This window comes from Miniopterus schreibersii (genome assembly GCF_964146895.1).
Source record: "Miniopterus schreibersii genome assembly, chromosome: 2".
In the NCBI taxonomy this organism is placed as follows: Eukaryota; Metazoa; Chordata; class Mammalia; order Chiroptera; family Miniopteridae; genus Miniopterus; species Miniopterus schreibersii.
In genome coordinates this window covers 100,951,018-100,971,236 of record NC_138102.1, presented here as the reverse complement: position 1 = coordinate 100,971,236, position 20,219 = coordinate 100,951,018, and the positions used below count along the sequence as shown (strand labels likewise).

General features: G+C 44.6%; 1 protein-coding gene across 1 annotated transcript in view; it reads right to left on the bottom strand.

Annotated features, from left to right (window-relative positions):
- The window catches only part of FLT1 (fms related receptor tyrosine kinase 1), a 178,879-nt gene extending 161,288 nt beyond the window's left edge, over positions 1–17,591 (bottom strand). Inside the window, exon 1 of the mRNA XM_081130787.1 lies at positions 17,219–17,591. Coding sequence (XP_080986913.1) covers positions 17,219–17,282 — 64 coding nt within the window. The 5' untranslated portion in view covers positions 17,283–17,591. The remainder of the gene's footprint in view (positions 1–17,218) is intronic.
- Between the last annotated feature and the right edge of the window lie 2,628 nt (positions 17,592–20,219).

Sequence of the window (20,219 nt, the reverse complement as noted above, 5' to 3'; positions counted from 1 at the left end):
AGACCCTTCAGTGGGCAGGCCGGTGCTCCAACAGCTGAGCCACACTGGCCAGGGCTACAATTCATATTTTAATTGTCAGTTTTTTCATGCATAGGTTTGGCAGCACATGACAAAAAGAACAATCCTCAATTAGCCACTGCAGTGGGCAACTCTAAAATAGTCAGAACTTCGACAGTATTCATTCTGTCTAGGCATGGGCTATTGACTTTATTCATTTTTCCTTAAACTTTATAAAAGTTATTTTTTTAAAAAATTCTGTGTGGTTTGAGATGTTTACCAGGAGAAACGTACTCTAATAACATCGACATTCCTACCGTTACTGTTTACGAGGGGGCACGTCTTCAGTATATCTCTCAGCTTTTCACTTGACACTGGCTTCTCCAAGGGTCATGGTTTAACAGGGTATGTTCATTTATCATCAGACCTGTCATCAGGCTACCATCAGGAGTCTACCCTCCCAATGACCTGTACCCATGCACAGCTCCTTTTCATGTGACATCAGAGTTAATTAAGGTCAGTCAGTGAGAAATCTCCTGCCAGCCAAGGAGTTACCTTTTCCCCAAAAATGCTCCCCTCCTACACCTCTGTTCTTTAATTGAATAGGCTGAGAAACAACTTCTGTAGAGCTGTCTAACAACATGTCATTTCAGTTACCAGACGATGTCATGGATGTTATCTGAGCTGCCTGGAGCAGGGGTCGAGATCTGGTTGACAGTGTATGAGACATAGCTCGGAAAGCATTCAAGAGAGAAGTCTGGTGGACCTTCATCTGCTTGCAAAGGGGAGATGAACAGAACAAATGGTCTTTGTTCCCTAAAAATGCTGGGAGGACGGTTCTGTCTGTTAGGCAGGGCCTACCCACGTCTCCGTTTCTCTATCAATAGCAGGAAATGCAGTACATTTAAAGCATCCTCCCCACTGGCCTATGTTCTTATCTGATGTCACTGTTCAGAGGACTGTGGGGAGGCTGGGCCTGATGTCACCTCGTATAGAACGGATCATATCCACTAGTAGTGTTATGTTATTTATTGTTGATGTTGATTTCAGGCCAGAATATATTAACTTTCAGGTTATGAACACCAGAAAAAGAGGTTGCTTGGTAGAGGTGCATTTCAATAAACACAAGCAATGTATGCGAGACAGAGTGACAGAGTGCTTATCACTGAAAGAGCTTTGGATAGAGGTGCATTAGGAATGGTAGTAATATTAATAAAACGCTTGAACTGACAGTTATTCATTTGGAAGCATCATACTGTATGTATGCAACCCATGATTTAAAATTGAAAGTTTTCTTCGCTCTATATGGCAATGGGATTACAGCTTGGTTCACCACCCAGTATTTTACCAATTACTCTGTGCTTGTTACTGTTCAGTGCCAAAGTTCCAGGCATTTATGGGGATGATGACAGCAGGTCTCTGAATCTCATGGACATGTTATTTGCATGGGCCCCTATGGGTTCCCTTAGGAAGGTAAGCATCAGAGAAGATCTTGGAAATATATTATCAACTCAATATAGGAGCTTGTCGTATAATGGTTAAAGTATATGAACTAGAATTGGAAATTTTAAATTTAGCTTAGCCACTGCCTATAACCTGTCATGTAACACAGGTAGCCTTCAGATTCACACAGTTCTTTCTGGAAAAAAAATATCATGGAGCTATATGTTGTGATGCTATTAACTAACCATAAAAAATGCATCATGCTAAAGTTTTAATTTTGAATCCAAAATAATGCCTTCAAATTTTGTACAATAGAATGAAGAAGAAAGGCTAGCACCCAGGCAGGGAAGAGAGCATGCACCTTAACCAATAATGCCTTCAAATTTTGTACAATAGAATGAAGAAGAAAGGCTAGCACCCAGGCAGGGAAGAGAGCATGCACCTTAACCATGTAGCTGTTCATGCAAGAAAAACTGAAAATGTTATTACAGCTAATTCAATGTTTGGTCTGTTCTTTTCATATAGTCTTCAACTTTAAAATTATTACAAATAATGAGAGAATGCCATTTGCTTTGCATATAAAAATAGGGGAGAAATAAAAGGAAAGGCTGAGTGTAATAAAGTTCTGACATTAATTTTAAGCTTACTTGGACTGTTTATAAAGTCCATATAGAAAACATTTTTCTGGAGTACTTTAGACTGTCTATAAAGATGGTGCTTTATAAATTTACTCACTAAGAGGAAAGTTGAGATATCTCTGTCTTTATAACCAATAATATACACAAACCCTTCTGGCCCTTGAGATTTAAATGGCCAAGAGTGTGCAATAAAGTGATTCATCATAGGGAAATTGAATTTTTGAAAGCTACGTTAGCATACTTTCTAAGGCTCATTAAACACTATCCTTGACATTGTGTTTCTATTGTCAAAATCAGTTTCCTTTTAAATTAAACTATTTGAAATATAATTGCTTTTCACTGGGCATATTTTGGAGACTAAACCTACTTAGATGGGATGGGCGTGTTGACTTAACTCTTCTTTTTTTAAAATTCTGGGTTCCTTCAGTTTTCATGTTTTCTTACCACTTGCTAAATTTACACAGTAAATATTTGTAATAGCTGTGCCTTCTTAAGATTTTACAAACTTTTAAAAAGAATCTCATCTCAGATGGAATTAATGTTATAGAAGTTTTGCTGAGAGTCATAGTTCTGGAAGAGAAAGTAACTTATTAAAAGCAGTGTGCTTCTACCAGCAGTATCTCAGCTTAAAAAAATAACTTACTGAATGTTTTCCCTCATTTCCGTATGTGATATGAAGGCCTTCCTGACAAACATCACAGTAGGCTTTATAGTCGTTTGCACCCCAAACCTGGAGAACATTGTTTTTAATTCTTGGGACATTTTACTCATACACGTTCATTAATTTATCTAGGACTTTGTTTTTAGAATTAGTCTTTTTTATATCATCCAAGATATCACATCTCTGATGAAAATCAAAACAAAACACCAATTTCTGTTACCTGTTGGTCATCAACCTAACAGGCCCTAAAATAACCTTTGCATCAGCTCATTCTGGAGGACAGGACCAGAAGTTACATAAAGCCAGGAGGAAGATGTCTGTGGAGAGGTAGTAAGGTACTAGTACCAGAGCAGTAGCCACAAACTTCAACCACCCAGCTCCCAGCAAGAGACCCATGACTCTAGGAATCCGGGAACTCCTCCCTCATTTGTCTATTACCTTCCCACATGACTGCTTCCTTCTTCTCGCTCCCTCACCTTTTTTATTTCCCAATCTTTAGCTTTAGTGTTCACTCTCCCATTTAACATTTTAAACATTTACTAAGAGAAGCATATAATAATAAGAAAAGATTGCTTTCTTAAGTTTCTAACTTAGGATGGATAATAGATAAGTAAACAAGTATATAGAGATGTATGTGATTGCATATACATAAATTCCTTTTTATACAAATATGAAATTACATTATATTTGTATGTTATCACGGGAGTACCAGCTGTGGAGGCAGCTAACCCAGCCCAGAGAGTGAGGAGCTACTCTCGGAAGAATGGTGTTGAAGGTGAGGCCTGAAGAATGAATGTGTGTGTATTTGCTAAAGGAGACACCAGTGAGTCTTTCTCCTTCAAACACTTCCAAATTTTCAAACCCGCTAAAGTTCACCTTTACTTTTTAAGCAATTGTTACCAATGACTGTCAAAGTTTCTGGCTTCTGCAGCTCTGTTTTCCTTGACAACTTTGCTGAAAAACGAAAGGCCTATTGTCTTTATTTACATATATCTGACTTCACTTGCCACTAGAAAAAAAGCCAAAAGTGAACATTTGCTAGAATATATGCTCAGGTCACATTGTGCATTTTGAATTATGGAAGAGGCTTGGGATGGAGACGCAGCAATGAGGGTCATAAAAGAAGACGATGGGATGTGATACGTTAGTCAGGTCTTAACTTGGCCCTCCTTTTCATTCCTCCTCCTAGCCTACACCATGGATGGTCCAGAGCTGAGAGGAAATAGTTCCCAACCAAAACTTTCTTATCCAAGACGGAAAAACAACGGCAGCAACAGAAACATTACCTGATATCTTTAGGCTGTGTTGGTGTACAACACATAAACTGTCCGTCTCCTGTGCTGTTTGGAAACCTTGCCCAGCTAAGAGTATCCCAGCAGGAGGATTCATTACAGAAAATATCTCCTGGGAACCATTTCTCTAGTGGCTGGGCAGCTTAGATCCTCCCCTGTATCCTGAGCCTAGATTCAACTCAGGAGAACAGGTAAGCTGAACCAAGGACAAGGAAGGGTCACTAGGGCCAAGGGGTGGCCCAAATGGAGGAACAGAACATTTCGGATGTGTGGGGAGAATTATCACCAGTTCTTGGACATATGTTTGCCAACCTCCCCCTCCTACACATCCACTCACACATAGGTTCTTAGAAGGAGAACTAATGTGGAACCATGACTCCTATGAAGGCCTTTGAGACCCAGAGGAATGGTTAGGATACAGTTTCAGTCAGTTCAACCAGTGTTTATTGCGTGACTACTATGTACCAGGCACTGTACTGGATTCACAGCTGGAAGATGGATCAGAAACAAGCCCTTTGTCTCTAACGCCTTTCAGCCCTGAGCAGCCTCTTAGGACATGAGCCATCTAGAAATAGATTAGTGAATTCCAAGAAATGCAGAAGACTATTGTAGTCAACAGCCAGAGATCACCTCAAAATTATGTACGCCTTGTATTTAAGGACATGATTTTGAGTATAGAGAGTCACAACTTCTCTGCTAATATAAGTGATTCATTTCAATAAAATCCACAGTTAATGTCACAAAATAAGACAATGGTAAACAGTACAATAAATAAAACCATGTTTATATCTTGAAATAAAATATAAAGTGTTAATTGGTAATTGCTTAAGCACCTTTTAAGTGAATGTTACAATGTTCTAAAATAAGAGTCCTGAGTTCTATTCCTACCTGAACTCACACTGGAAATTGGACATAAACCTAGAATGATAACTGTTTATGAAATTGGCATCAGGAGAATTATAGTTGATATGATCTATAGTTTTCCTCACAAAACCATACCAGATAGTGCAGCACTCCAAAACATTGTAAGAAAATATATTTCTTATAAGAAATTCCCCCCTGGTCTGTACTTAACAATTTTCCAAAATGGTGAGTGAGTTATCCCAAGGAGGCAATCCCATGACCATCTGCCTGGACTGCAAAGCCCATTTAAAACAAACAACAGCAACCTTATTTCTACATTTTAGAATTTTACTACTCCTAAAAAGAGATATGTCTGGATATAGAAGTACTAAGTTTAATGTCCAGTCTAAAAATACTAAAGTGAAATAGAAATTCTTATTAATTTCCTGAATGCTAACTGACTTTGTGTGGCGAACACTTTGCATAGGGTATTTTTCATTTATGGGTTTTGAGGACAGGGAACGGGGAAGTGAGCAGTAGAACCATTTTTCATCTGTGCATCAACAATGTGTGTCAGATATCCCCTAACACTCAAGAAGTTATAGGTACATTTAGGGAGATAATAGGGAGTAATAATAATTTAATAATAAATAGGGGAGTTACTCAATCCCTGTGGTTTTTCCCTCTCTAGTTTTAGCAGAATTCCCTATGGGGAAGATTTCAAAGCTATAAACATTTCCAAATAACAACGGAGAACAAAAATCCCATCCAGCAGTTGACATTAAGTGGAAAAGAGAGTTAAACAGTGTTTTCCAAAAAGAAAACAATACCATTAATCATAGTCCAAATGCTGTAACAGGGGTTTACGTGGCCTTTTAAAATTGTTTGTTTGCAATCCCCTCTAATAGATCCCTGCCTTTCCCTCTGTTTACATATATTTTTGGTGTCTCTAATGCCAACTTAGAAAAAGAAAACAAACATAAAAATCAAACAGTCTATATCTCACTCCTTATAATTTTCATCCAAGGCGTATATCCATTTGACTGCTCTCCACTGTTCTCTTGGAACGAAAGATAAATTCCTCAATAGGTGGCAGGATAGGATTTTCCTCAGATTGGAATAAAGGTGGTCATATTGTAGTGTGGAAGAGTGTTCCTCTCCAAGTAGTGGATTAAGAAAAAATAAAATGCTTCTTTCTCTTGACTTCTTGCAGGGTTGACTACCTGAAAGGAATAATCTAAGGAGGAGCAAGAGACCCAAGGAGCAAAACAGGGCGGCAACGTTTCCATTTCTGACAACAGTAGAAGGGCTGCCAATCTAACAGGGAAATCACTTGAGGCCCGTGGCTGTGTCCATCCCAGACAGAAAGTGACACCTCCAGGAAAATGCTCTAGAACAGTTGACTTTTTCTCAGCTAAGACAGCTTGTTATTCTAAACCCTGAACACCAAGTGGCTTTCTTTAATTCCTAGATTTTAACATTCAAGTTGGGTAAATGTTGGTGGAAAGGGCACTGATTTTATTTTTATAATAATCCTCACCCAAGAATGTGTTTATTGATTTGAGAAAGAGGAATGGGTGAGGGGGGGAGAGAAAGAGAGAGAGAGAGAGAGAGAGAGAGAGAGAGAGAGAGAGAGAGAGAGAGAGAGAGAAACACCATCATCGGCTGCCTCCTGCACATGCCCAGGGGATCCAACCCTCACCCTAGGTATGTGCCCTGACCTCGCCCTGACAAGAAACCCAACCTTCAGCCTAGGTGTGTGCCCTGGCCAGAATCAAACCTATAACCCTTTTGTGTAGCAGAGGACACTCCAACCAACCGAACCACCCAACCAAGGCAAAGGGCATTGATTTTAAAATCAGAAAAACCTAAGTTTGAATCCTAGTCTGGTCACTCCATAAAGTTTTGATCCTCAGCAAATCAAGTTTCCCTGAGCTTCCAGGTTTCAGTTGGGGGGAGGGGTGAGCAAAGTTAAAAGTGCGCATGCTCAGGAGATGCTGGGTGGTTCATTCCTGCGCCTTCTCCTGGGGTATTAAGTGCTCCCTTGCCCCAATCCAGGTAGCATCTGCCTTCAGGGTCAAACACACATCAGGGTCCTTCCCTATACTCCAGTTTCATTGACAAAATGCTCCAAGTCTTTGAGGTCTCTGGGATCTAAAAGGTGCACAGAGACGTAGACATTGGATTCCTGGAAGCAAGCTGACAGAGGGCAGCCCAGCTTTTTCAGAGGACCTATGTGATGAGGCCTTTTCCAAAATCAAAGTGCTGGCTGGCCTCATGGTCCTTCTGCTTCAGTTTAAAGCCACTTACAGGAGAGCAGTTTGGAAGCCCATATAAAATCATGTTTTTAATGCCTTTGGAGATCCTTTTCTGACTTGAGGTTATAGGATGGTCCTTGAATACCCCGATAAGGAAACCCGCATGGTTAAAATTCTGTCTTAATGGAGTCTTTAATAGTATTGGCCACACGCAGAAGTGGAATTTCCCAAGGCCACTTTGAGCTGGAGTAGCAGCAGCTTCTCACATTCTTTGGACATGGCAAAACTCCAAGGATAGAATGGTGTGGAAAGAAGGGAAAGACCAGCACACTCTCACCCATGCTTGGTTCCTTCTCCTCCTTTTCACTTAGGTTGGAAGGTAAGGTGAGATCAGGGAGGTTTGGAGTCTGACCCAATGAGACTGAAATAATTCCAGCCTTACTTACCAAGTAGAAACCAAGTAGAAACCAACTTACCAAGTAGATCTTAGGAAAAGTACTTAATTGACCTCAGCCTCAGTTTGTTCATCTTGAAGAGTACTGTGCTACCTCTTGGGATCGAGTGAGATGACAAATATAAATGGGAGTGCCTGACAATCCACAAGGATCAGTTTCCTCCTTTCTCTCTCCCCAAAGCATACAGCCTCACCACATCTGCCAGAAGAAGGTGCTCAACCAGAGGTCCTATGATATAAGCCCCAAGAAGCTGCAGAGATGTCTACACAGAGAAGCTGAGAGTCAGCCGTCCTCCCTGCTGGTGTCATGGTATTCACAGAAGCTAACAGTCCCAACACAGCATGTACCTTAATCAAAAGGTCTCTGAATGGGAAGCGTTTCCAATGGACCAGTTGTCCTACTCACAGGTTTCTACATAGAGGGCCAAGGCATTAGTCACTATTATTTTCTTGGCCAAACTCCCACCTAATATCTAGACTGAAAAGAAAAGGCTAAGTAATTAACAGTGGTGTGGTGTGGTAGATTGAAAAACATTCCCACAGTATTATACAACTCCTCCATCAAAGAGGAGCCTGTTTCCCCAACCCTTAACTGCAGGTTATGACCAAGCATGTGGCAGTAGGGGTGTGGTAGAAGTTCCAAAGCCTAGGCTTCAAAAGGCCATGCTGCTTCCACCATCACCCACTTGGACTGCCTCTGCCTCCATGAAGGGAAGGCAGGACCAGACTCCTGAATGGCAAAAGACTGCATGCAGTGGGAGGCACAGTGACAGCCAGCATCAAGGTCCCAGTTGAAATGCCAGGTGACTACCACTGCATGAGTGACTCAGGTGAGAATGGGAGAAAAACCACCCAGCTGAGGCTAGCCTAAATTTCTAACCCACAGACTCATGAGACAGAATGAATTCTTCTTTTTGGCTGCTGAGTTTGGGGGCAACTTGTTGGGTAGCAATAGATGACAGATACGAATGCTGTCATAACTCAGCCCTATGGAAGCAGTGACTTGGTGGTGCATAATGCATATGTCCTTTCTATATTTGAAAATAAAAGTGTCCACATAGAGCCCACACAATATGAGGTCTTCAATGCCCTGTAGTTACCCCAGATGCTCTCAGGGAAGCAGAAGCAGCTTGAATACTCAGTGTTTCACAATAAGGACCCCAGCACCACAGTTCTGGACAGTGGGAGGCCAGCTCTGTCTCCAACCAGGCAATGACATTTCTCACTAATGGGGACAGACCTCTGGCATATCACAAAAGCCAGCAGAACTATACTGCTCCAACAGGTAGAAGTTAGCCACCCAAGTGGTGGAACACTGATCCCACCAAAGGAAATATGGACACAGAGGCTCAGTTAGAGAAGAAAAGCATCACGAGGCTTCAAAGAAGCAGGGCTGGGCCAAGGCACATGGGTGCCTGAGCCAGGTCAATATATGGCACCTTTCAGAAGGATACTATAGATGTTTTTCAATATTTATAGTGAGGGAAGGGTGAATGCTTCATGGTGTAAGGCAGAGAAGGAGGACTATTGTCTAGTCCAACAATTCTGTTCTGGCTCCTCCCTCACATGCCCCACTTGGCAATACAGACCCACTTTCCTCTGAAGGCAACTCCACCACATTTACTGATGGCACGCCCTGAGCACTTCTCCTCGTATTCCTTCTGCACACTACTAACACATACTCTTCCTGGCAGGAATTCTTGTAAACACAGTTTACTCCACCTTGTTATAGGTCTAGTGATGATTCAATGCTTTTTACAGATTGGAACAGGGCAGGTGCCTCCCAAGTAACTAGGCCTCTCAAACCAACTCTAGGACACGGGCTCTCAAAGTGTGGTCTCTGGATCAGGTACATCAGCATCACTTGGGAAGTTGTTACAATGCTAATTATTGGCCCCACCCTAGACCCACTGAACCAGAAACTCTTGGGTCGGGCACAGCTTTCTAGGTAATTCAGATGTCTGATAAAATAGGAGTTTCTTTTCTTTTTTTAAAAAATAATTATTATTGATTTTTAGAGAGGAAGGGAGAGGTATAGAGAGATAGAAACATCGATGAGAAGGGAGCATCATTGATTGGCTGCCTCCTACACTCCCCCTACTAGGAGTAGAGCCCAAAACCCAGGCATGTGCCCTGACCAGGAATTGAACCATGACCTCTTGGTTCCTAGGTAGACGTTCAACAAGTGAATCACACTGGCCAGGCTAAAATAGGAGTTTCTTAACCTCAGCCACCCACTGAAATCACCTGGGAGCTTAAAAATTACTGATGTCTGAGTCCCACTTGACCAATTGTGATTAAATTGGTCAGGAATGCAGCAGAGCAAGAAGAGTTTTTAAAAACAACTCTCCAGGCAATTCTAATGTAGGGACAAGGCTGGAGACCATAGCCCTACAGAGAAACAAAGGGTTTCATAGAACTTAATGGGCAGAATAGTTACTACTCTGGGTTTTGTTAAAGGTGGCCTTGAGTTCAAGTGGTTTCATACTTTTATACAATGAAAGCCAAGGCTTTTCATTTATACAAGGTTCACTTCAGGCATCTTTTAACAAAAGAATCTGATCATTCTTATACCTTGGCTAGTGTAGACTACATGATGGTTGGCTTGAAAGGAAATCACCCTCCACCCATTAACTAGAAGAATTAAAGACTAGGCTGAGAAAAAATGCCTGTAAGCACTGTGATAATCTGTGAAAAGACAAAAGCAATTGCCAAAACTTGCAATAATGAGATGAGGAAGAATGCAAAAGGAAAGCACATTAAATTTCAAGCCAGTAAGAAGCACAAAAAATTTGTTATCAGTTATTGCACGACACAATGAGGCAGTGATGACCTCTTGACAACAAAGATTCTGGAGGAGACACCTTGGCTGGTTTTTTCCACCAAGCAATTTTGCTTTGGAAGCAAATGCCTTGTAAAACTTTTATTTATGGTTAAACCTATCTAATTCCATTTTTACTATTTTCCACAAGTCCACATTTTCTAAGACCATGATCTTGCACCCAGGTTTTGGTTAACCATGGTATCTTCAAGAACACCTCTGTTTCCTTTGATTACAAGTTGAAATTAAGTCTAAGATTTTGTAAAAAAAAAAAAAAAAAGTCTTGAAGTAGGCACAGATGCCCTAGCAGAAGACAGGGCACAAGAACAATGCGGGAGCCAGAAGAGGCTCTTGGCTGACCCAGGTCTAGTCTCTTGGTTACAAAGGTCAAAGGTCATCAAAGGATATTGGTGAAAAGGATTTAGACCTTGACATAAGGGCTAAGAATCCCTTACTGAAATTAGGGATTCTCAATTTTATAAAAATTACTAAATTTATTGTGGTGACATTGGTTAATAAAATTACATAAGTTTCAAGTGTGCTATTCTGTAATCCATCATCTGTATGTTGCATTGTGTGTTCACCGCCCCAAGTCAAGTCTCCTTCCGTCACCGAATATTTGACCCCTTTTACCCTTTCCTTCTCCCCGACCCCTCTTTCCTTCTGATAACCACCGTACTGCTGTCTGAGTTCTTGTTTGTTTTTCTTGTTTGTTCATTTGTTGCTTTCAGTTTTATATCCCACATATAAAGGAAATCATATGGTTCTTAACTTATTGCATTGATTTATTTCACTTATCATGGTATTCTCAAGACTCATCCATGTTGTTGCTAATGGCAGGATTTCATTCTTCCTTAAGGCTGGGTAGTATTTCATTGTGTATATGGACCACATTTCTTTATCCAGTCCTCTATCAAAGGACACTAAGGTTATTCCCATGTTTTGGCGAAGTGTGTCTCAATTTTTAATGCGCAAACAAAACATCTGGGGACTTTACTAAACTACAGGCTCTGATTCAATTAAGTTCTCAGCGGATGCTGGACCATGGACCACACTTTGAGAAGCATGTTTTGGAGTATGTAGTGGACATGTGCAAAGTGTGAGGCTGGGAATGGGAATGGGGGAAGGGAGGCACCAACTTGAGCCCCAGCCATGGGATTCAGATTTTTCAGATCCACGTCTCACATCTACTTAGTGGGATGATCCTGCCAGGAGCCTGTTTGCGTGAATGGTTGAGGAGAAACCATCCTAAGGAAAGAGAAAAATCAAGCAGACTAGCCTGGTCTAGTGGCTTGAAATCAAAGGCTGCTGTTGATGCTGAGTGTTGCCAGGCCTCCGTTCTTCAGGTTTACATCATAACCTAGCACCCAAGGACTCAGGATGAGAGGACGAGTAAGTCACACCATAAAATCTGAGACCACTGTTATCTTGAAAAATTGAGTAAGAGGTTGCAGAGTAAAGCTGAGGGCTTGGCACCTCACCAATAGAGGCTAAGACAGAACTTCTGCACAGACTGAAACCTGGCTTTGGGGGCTCAGAGGCCCCAGTGAAGTATTGTGACAAAAAAGAAGGGATTACAGGAGATAAGTATCTCAGAGAGTTGAAGTTCATAGCTGATTTCCTACATCTTAGTCACTTACTGCAGAGGATATAAACATCATCTATTAAGAACAGTCCCTCTAAAGAATCCACTATAACTGAGGCAAAACAGACAGGCAGGAGCACATTCGTATACTGGAATAAATTCATATTTATTCATATCCCTGAGAGATTTATTTTTTGAAATGATAGTGTGGCTACATCATTCATTCATTCACTCATTCATTCTAAGAAAGCTTCCATGCCAGGTGTCACACTAGGTGCTGGGGACCTAAGGACAGCTAAGACATGGTCTCTTCTCGAAGGGTAAGGGCACAGCCACGTAAACAGAATACTAACGATACCAGGTGAGGACTGGAAGAGGGGCACATAGAGGGGCTGCCTATAGGCGGTACATATAGGTATAGGGGAAACCATTTATTCTGTCTGGGGCTATAAGGAGGCGCTCACAGAGATGGTTTCTGAACTGGATTTTGAGGGCAGGGAAGGAGGATATGCCCAGGAGAAAAAAGGGTCTTGCAGACAAACAGCACAAACACGGGGCAATGAATGTGCAAAGCCCATCTAAACGAGGGTAATTCCTTTGACTGGGGTAGAGTTTGTGTAGCACTGCCCACAAGGAAAATCAATTTTCTCTCTGAATCTCTCCGTGTACTACTGAGCAGCTATAATTCGGATATTCTTAATTCAAACCCCTATGGACTTTAAAAAAATAAATGAAAATGCCATATTTAAAAATGATGCCAGAATTTAAAAAGACATTTTAACATTTTAATAATGTCATTCAACAAATATTTGAATACCCCAGGTACTCTGCTTGGGGTAGAGGAAATACAAAAATGAAGAAGAAATCTTATCTGTAGTATGAACATTGAGTTCTGTTCCCGCATCTGCCACTAGCCAGCTGTTAACCTTGGAAAAAAATCACTAAACTACTCTGGGCATATTTTCTCATCTCTGAAGTGAGTAGATTCCATCAATGAGGTTCTATCTCACTCTCCCAAAGTATGTGTTCAATGATACAAGATCAAATCTCTCAAAAACATCAAGGAGAGGAGCAATAATAAAAAATGGCTTCACCAAGACTGATGGGAAATCCCCAGGAATTCTTGACATCCCCCCACATCCGCCCCAGCAGCAATGCAGGAAATCTAGTCCACTATCTCCAGCAGACTCAATGGAACCATTTCCTTAATGAAACCCCCCTGTAGTCCCAGATGCTAAGCCAGAGGCTTTCCTTTCAAGCCCTCCCTCAATTACCCCATTCCTCCCATTTCCTTCCTCTCCTTCAATCTGGTATAAAACCCAGTAATTTAATCAGCAGCATGCACTTTCCAAGCACCCAAGTGTGTAAGGAACCACCGGTAATCCTGAAAAGCATGTGGGAGGAGATCTTGTCATTCGGAACCAGCTCACCAGTATGCTAAAGCCGATGGAATGGAGTGGATTCTTCTGTTCTAGTAAATTGGTGAAAACCAATGCAGCAGATGCTTCTAATGCTTTGACCCCTTCCTAATAATATATTTTTACTTAAAAAAAAAAATAAGGCCAGGTATTACTTCAAATGTCCTTCCTCCCCTACCCACAATAACAAAAATTACTCTGAAAAATTATATGCACTCGATATCCAACAAATTCCTGACCCAACTGAACCAAGAACCTAACACCAGCAAGCTTTGGATTTCACACCCAAATGCCAACAGAGCATCCCTCACTTGCTCTCCATTCTTGTGCCCATTCACATACACATCTCAACTTAAAGCACTACAGAAGCTACTGCTCTGTTATTTGTTCTTGCTTTGCAGAACTTTCCAAGGCAGAATAAATACCAGCCATAACTTTGCAATAGGTTGGATAACCATCCTCGAGGACATGCCACCTTTTTGGGTCAATACAAAACCATTTTTTTGCGACATATAATTTTCAACTTCAATATCCTATGCTTTCAAAGTAGACTTAGAATGTCTCAGTAGTTTTTGGTAAGGAGAACAAAATGATTATTTGGTTTGTTCTAAAAGTCATAAAATAGAGATTTAGTATCCTCATTGAAATATAAACTTCTTTTAGAATAAAGTGAACATTGATGATAATAATAAAAAGAAATGCATATGGGTCTAAAACGACTGGCATCCTTAGAAGAGATAATTTAACTAGAGTTACACGTTCTGCTTTAAAAAAGAAAAAGAAATCCTAAGATAATGATTACTACTGGCTTGGGCATACTCTAATAGCTTAGCTCTTGCAATCCACTAAAGATCAAGTTAATTGGTCAGGTGCATTCTGCCAGTGAAAAAGAAAATACAGTGTGATTACTGATAGCAGGGGAAACCCTGTTCATCCTTCTAGCCTAAGCTCTGGCGCCACAGGGTTTACTATCCATTCTCTATGCAAATGTAGGTAAGGGAAGGAGAAAAAGAGACACCGTGTTCAATCCATTTCTTGGCATCAGTCATTGAATTTTAGAGTTGGGAAAGGGTCTTAGAAATATCCATCTATTCTAACTTCTGAATTTTACATATGAAAACAAAAAAAGCCTCTTAGGTTTCACTAGAAAAGAAACCAGATAGCTTTTTATAGAATTTTCAACAGGGAAAGAAAAACTTCAAATAACAATAAACAAATAAGATAAAAATATTGGGGAACTAGACTAGTGACTACCTACCATTCACCTGCAACATGATCCATCAGTTGGAAAATTAATTGGATTGCCAAATGTGCTATAAATAATTAAAGTTTTCAATATGCAATTCAAAAAACACAACCCAAAAGGTGTGGCTGCATAAACCTTGGGGAAAACAACAAAAATTTTTATGTAAAATGAGCTTTATTATGAGATTTCTTACATTCAGTTTAGAAACGGGTATTATAATCATCTACATTTTAATTTAACTTTGTTATTAATGTAGACTTCCCTCACAAAATTCACAAGTGAAGCATTTCCAGTTAGTTACAGCAAATTATAAATGCTAGCTGCTCAAAAACTCAAGAAAAATGGGGTCAGAAAAAAGGGATCTGTGGCTTTAATCAAGAGCCTGGTGACTTAAAAGTAAGAAAGAGAGACTTTGTGTGGAGCAGAGGAAGACGTTGCAATACAGAGTACTTAAAAGTGTCTGAATTATTGGCATCTTTTTAGTTCCCAGGGTATTTGTAAGAAGGTCATTAAACTCTTTGGGGGGAAATGCATTATCTTTTGTATTACTGAATCTCTGGTTATCTTACCCCTCAAGGCACACCTGCACATCACACACACACAGTAATAATCACTGATGAATACGCAAAGACTCTATAGCGACTGAAAGTAAGCAGACCGGGCTCTTGGTGGTGCAAGTGAACTTTACGAGACAGAAACTTGGGCCCCTTCTGCACCCTCTTCCCAGAGCTGCAGCCCTTCAGTTCAGTTTAAAAGTCCTGATTTGGTCTAGAAAGCACGTAGCGACTGTTTCGCTGTGAGATGTCTGTCAACCAGTCAAGAGAAACCTGTGGTCTGGGAAGGCAGGTTGCGCAATTACAAACGCCAATAGCTGGCAGAATGTTCCTTAAACCAGAAGGTAAAGGGGTTCTCACCTTGCCAGTATTTTGTCTTGCTTTCTTCCTATAACACATATGTAAATTTTTTAGAAATCACAAACTAGTTCCAAGGTTCCTGCCTCGTTTTAAGTAAAATAATATCTAAGAGAAATCATAAGAGGATCTCCAGTTTCTGACAAACTTCCACAGATCTAAGTGGTCCCTAATCGCAAAGAGAACTATACTTCACTAGTCAACCACAGTTTTGAAACAAAAATAAAGTGATATCTGTGAGAAGCAGAAAATTCAATAAAACATATATTCTTCCCTCCATTTTTTTGGACTTACAGTAATTTACCTAGATTTACCTTTACATAATAGACAGATAGACTTCAGTAAGTTATTTAGATGCTCTAAGCAATTGTTTAAAAATAAGTGACTTTTCAAAACGAAAAATTCATTGTTGAATTAGAGCAGCAATATCTCATTTCAGTAGTTATGTTAGCAACTTTTTCCAACTTACAGCGCGATCCTTAGACATTATGACTGCGCCTTGCCTCTCGGGTTAGTGGTTTCACCAATCTAATTGGAACTATTGCTTGTTATTTAGAAACTGATGGCCTAATTAGTCTTCCCACTGAGAAAGAACATTTAACTGTTACAGCCTTTGGGGTTTAACAAGCATTTAAAAAAATCTGCTCAACTGTACTGACTTCCTTCCCCGAATCACTGCAGTAACTTATTTTACGTTACTATCTTTTGTTCAGGGGGACAGAGCCACCGGCTTGGCCGCTCAGCCCCGCCCGGCAGAGACGCGACCCGGGCCCGTGAATCCCCTCGGGCTTCAGCGGCTCTGCGGGCAGCCTCCACCCCCGCAGCGGAGTGGCCTCCTGGCCCGGACCTTTCTGCCGCGGGTTTCTCTAACCCCCTGCAAAGGGGCGGAGAGCGCCAATTGCTCAAGCCACATCTTTTGGTCCAAATCGTCCGCCTTTTCTTCTTTCGGAATTTAAAGGCTTGCAATTCCGAAACTTAACGCTATTTGGGTTCTGGACTGCCCGCGTCGGCGACCTGGGCTGGACGGTGGAAGGGGCCCCACCCTGGTGGCTGCGCGCAGCGCCCTCCAGCCCCGCGGTCCCGGGCGGGCGAGAGGAGCGGACGCTTGTGGAACAGTCCGCGGGCGGTCGGGCTTGGGGGCCCTAAGTGGGTTGAAGGATACCAGCTCTTGCCATCTCCCGGAATCTGTCTGATCCCGGCAAGCACGCAAACCCCTCCAAGTGGGCTCTCCTCCTTCCCTTTCAAGACGCGACGTCGTGGCCAGTGCCCAACATCGCCATCGTCGGGCTTCAGCCCGGTCCCCGGGAGCCGAGGCGCCGGACTCCGGATGGCCCCTGGGACCGGCCGCCTGGGAACAGGTCTGAGGGTCAGGCAGGTCCCGGAGCGCGACGCTCCCCGAGCCCCGAGCCCGGCAGAGAGCGTCAGCGCCGAGGGGCCGCCTCGGTGCCATCCGGGCGGCGATGCCCGCGGGCTCCTCCAGCTGCTCTCCGAGCCGCGCGCCCTGACCACCCCGCGGAGGGGAAAGGCGCCGTGACCCGAGGCGCGCACAGTGAGGCTCGTGCCCAGGCTCCCGCCGAGGGTCGTCTCCCCTCGTGTCCCCGGCCCTGGGGAGTGCCCCTGCCTCCCTATCGCCGCCCCGGCCGCGCCTAACCTGTGAGAAGCAGACCGCTGAGCAGCGCGCACAGCAGGACGCCGGTGTCCCAGCAGCAGACCATGGTGAGCGCGACGTGGCCTGCTCGCCGGTGCCCGCGCTCCTGGCGGGCGACTGACCCCGCTGCCCGAGCTGGTCTTGTAGCTCTCCGCCGCCGCCGACCCCGCACGCCGGCCCCGCGCCCCGAGCGACCCCCTCTGCGGCTCCAGGCGGGGAGACAGCCACTTGTCGGGTAATCCTCGCAGCCCAGAGTCCTGGCCGCTGCGCTCCCGCCCCGGAGCCGGCTCCGAGCCGCCGCCGCCGCCGCCGCCGGGGGAGAGCCGCGAGACGTGTCTGCCCGGCGCGCTCCGAGCCTCTAGCGGACCTCTTTGGAGACGAGCCGAGGGCGGGGGCCATTTATAATCATTCCCCAGCCTACTTCCTACCCCGGCACCTCCTTCCAATGACGTCAAGGGGTCCCCCACCCCTCACCCTCCTCCCCACCTACCCTCTTCCTCCCGGACCTGATTCCCTGCGGCTGCGGAGAGGGGCGGGGGCGGGGGACTGGGCCTAGCGCGCGCGTGGGGTGGCGCGGGCTTCTTGGCCCGGGAGCGCGGTCCGGCCAGGTTCTGGGTCCTCGTTCCCGACCCTCCAGCCCGCGTGCGCGCCTCCTGCCTTAGCGCTCAGAACATTTTGGCAGGCTCCCTCCCCCTGCTTACTCAGCCCTGGGGGCGCCCCCGAAGCTGGTTAGGGCCCCGGGGTGGCGCTCCACTGGCTGCCCCCCGGGCGGAAAGTCCGACCCTCGGGAAGCTGGCCGAGGTGTCCTTGGCACCAAGGAGTGAGGCGCGGTCCGGCTCCCTCTCCGTCCTCGCTCTTCCCACCTCGCCCAGCCGCGGCCGCGGCCGCCCCACCCCCCGCGGGCTCCCTGACCGTCCCCGGACCTCGTCGGAAGGAGCCGAAACCGTCGGCACCGCGGCTGCACCGGGAGAGCCCGAGGGCGCCGGACGCCTGCTTAGCACCCTGGGGAGGCAGCGCCCGGCCCCGGCCCGGAGAGCGCGGCGCGGCTCTGTCCTTGCGGCCGCGGAGGCACCCGCCCGAGACGTTTCCTAAACCCTCCGCTTCCCAGAAGCAAAACAAGGAATAGCATCAAGATACCTTTTTAAAAACTGAGGCGTGAAACTGCTCCTGCAACTTGTAAGGACCGGGGACATGAACTTTATTTCCTAAATGCTCGAAAAACTCTTTCTGGTGGCAGCTTGCTACGGAAGATGAGCGCTGCTCTTCGAACAAAACCCGGTGAACTAGCTGGAGGCGCTGGGTCACTGGCGACGGCGCCCACCCCCGTCGCCCTCAGTTTTGCCTCCACGGCCTCAGAGGCTGAGAGCCGAGCGGTCCACGGCGTCCCGGCAAATCCCGCCGCTTTGGAAACGTCGCTCTGTTGGAGCCTGCCGGACGGTCATGGTAAAAGGACCTGAGCGGGCCGGCGGCTCGTCCTGAAGGGCCGGACTGCCACCCGCCTGGGGAGGTTGGGCAACGCGGACTTGCCAAACCTCCGGGCGGCAGAGCCGGGACAGGTCTCTGTCACTCGCCGCGCGACGCAGGAAGCGCGGGTCGGAGCACCTGGCGCCAGGGCTGCGGAGCCACGGTCCCTGGCGGGTTCAAAGGAAGCAGCCCCTGCGGGTCACCGGCCTGCCACCCTTTTCCATTTCCCCGTGCTGCTCACCACGCTCCCTCACGCCTTTTCTCTGCCTCCCCCAAGCCTGATTCGTCCCAAAACCACAGGCTCATGCGGTTAGCAGTGAGCTCGGATCGCGGGGCTGGAAGCTGACAGCCCATCCTTCCAGCAACTGGTCCCCAGCCCAGGTCCCAGTCGGGAGCCCTCCCCGGGAGCCCAGCGTTAGAGCTGTTTGTCACCCCCTGCTTCTCCCAGGGAGAGGCCGTCAGCAGTGTCCTCCTGCCACCTCGCAGGGACCAGGCATTGCGTTAGGGCCAAAAACTCGGCCATGGGAAGATCTCATCTCTCCCTTCTAAGGTAGAATCACACCAAGAGGCCAGGAGGGCCCAGTGCCAAGACCCCAGGGCTGGGTGGGCTGGGTCTTAGGATGGGCAGAGAAGAGGTGATCTGTCCTGAGGGCTCAGGAGAGACATTTAGTTGAATCTGGGGGAAAGTGGTCCATAGTACTACCTACCAAAGTTTAATACAACTTTCCAAATGGGGTTTGATTTTTTTTTTTTAATACACGTGGAGAGGTAACACTCCAAGTACCTGCTGTTAGAAGTGAATCTGCATGGACTTTCCTTGTAAAGCCTAACAGCTGAAAGCCTTCATAATCTAAGATACCAGTCAACAATGCTAATATGTTACTCAATTATTTAAGGTTAAAAGAGTCATGGTTGAATCTAACTTAATTTACACCCAAATCATTCTGCCTTGAGTGGCTCTCCACAAACTCCCCAACTATTCCTTGGAAAAGTTGCACGCTTTCAATGATAGCCAGCAATTTCTTTACTATTTCTTCTTTCATTAGTCACATTAGCATCCTCACAAAGTAGTCAAGATGCTACAAGTTGTCACAAGGCTTTGTTCGTTATTTCATTTTAACTTAGATGAATTTTAGCATTGAGATAAATGAATGTCTAAGTTAAAATGATGAGGGATAAAGGTATGGCTCTCCGCTCTTCCCCCCAAAAAGAGATAACACATTTGAATGAGAATGGGCTACAGTACGCTCCTACTAAATCACTAAAGAAGAGGTTTTATAGATAATAGTGATGGAAAAGATCAATTTCAACATGCCTGGCGGGTATAAAAAGCTATTGAAGTGGACTATCTGCTTACTTCCTGCGCACATACAAAAGAACATTTCATCTCCTGCTAAACCAGACACTCTCTCTTGTTATCAGCTATAAACATTCTCTTGGGGATTCTTTCTAGTCCCTATTCAGAGGCACACTGTTTGGTAAACCCAACAGCTTTAACATCCAAGACTGGAAAACAGTGTGGGAGCACCAGGGTGGGAGC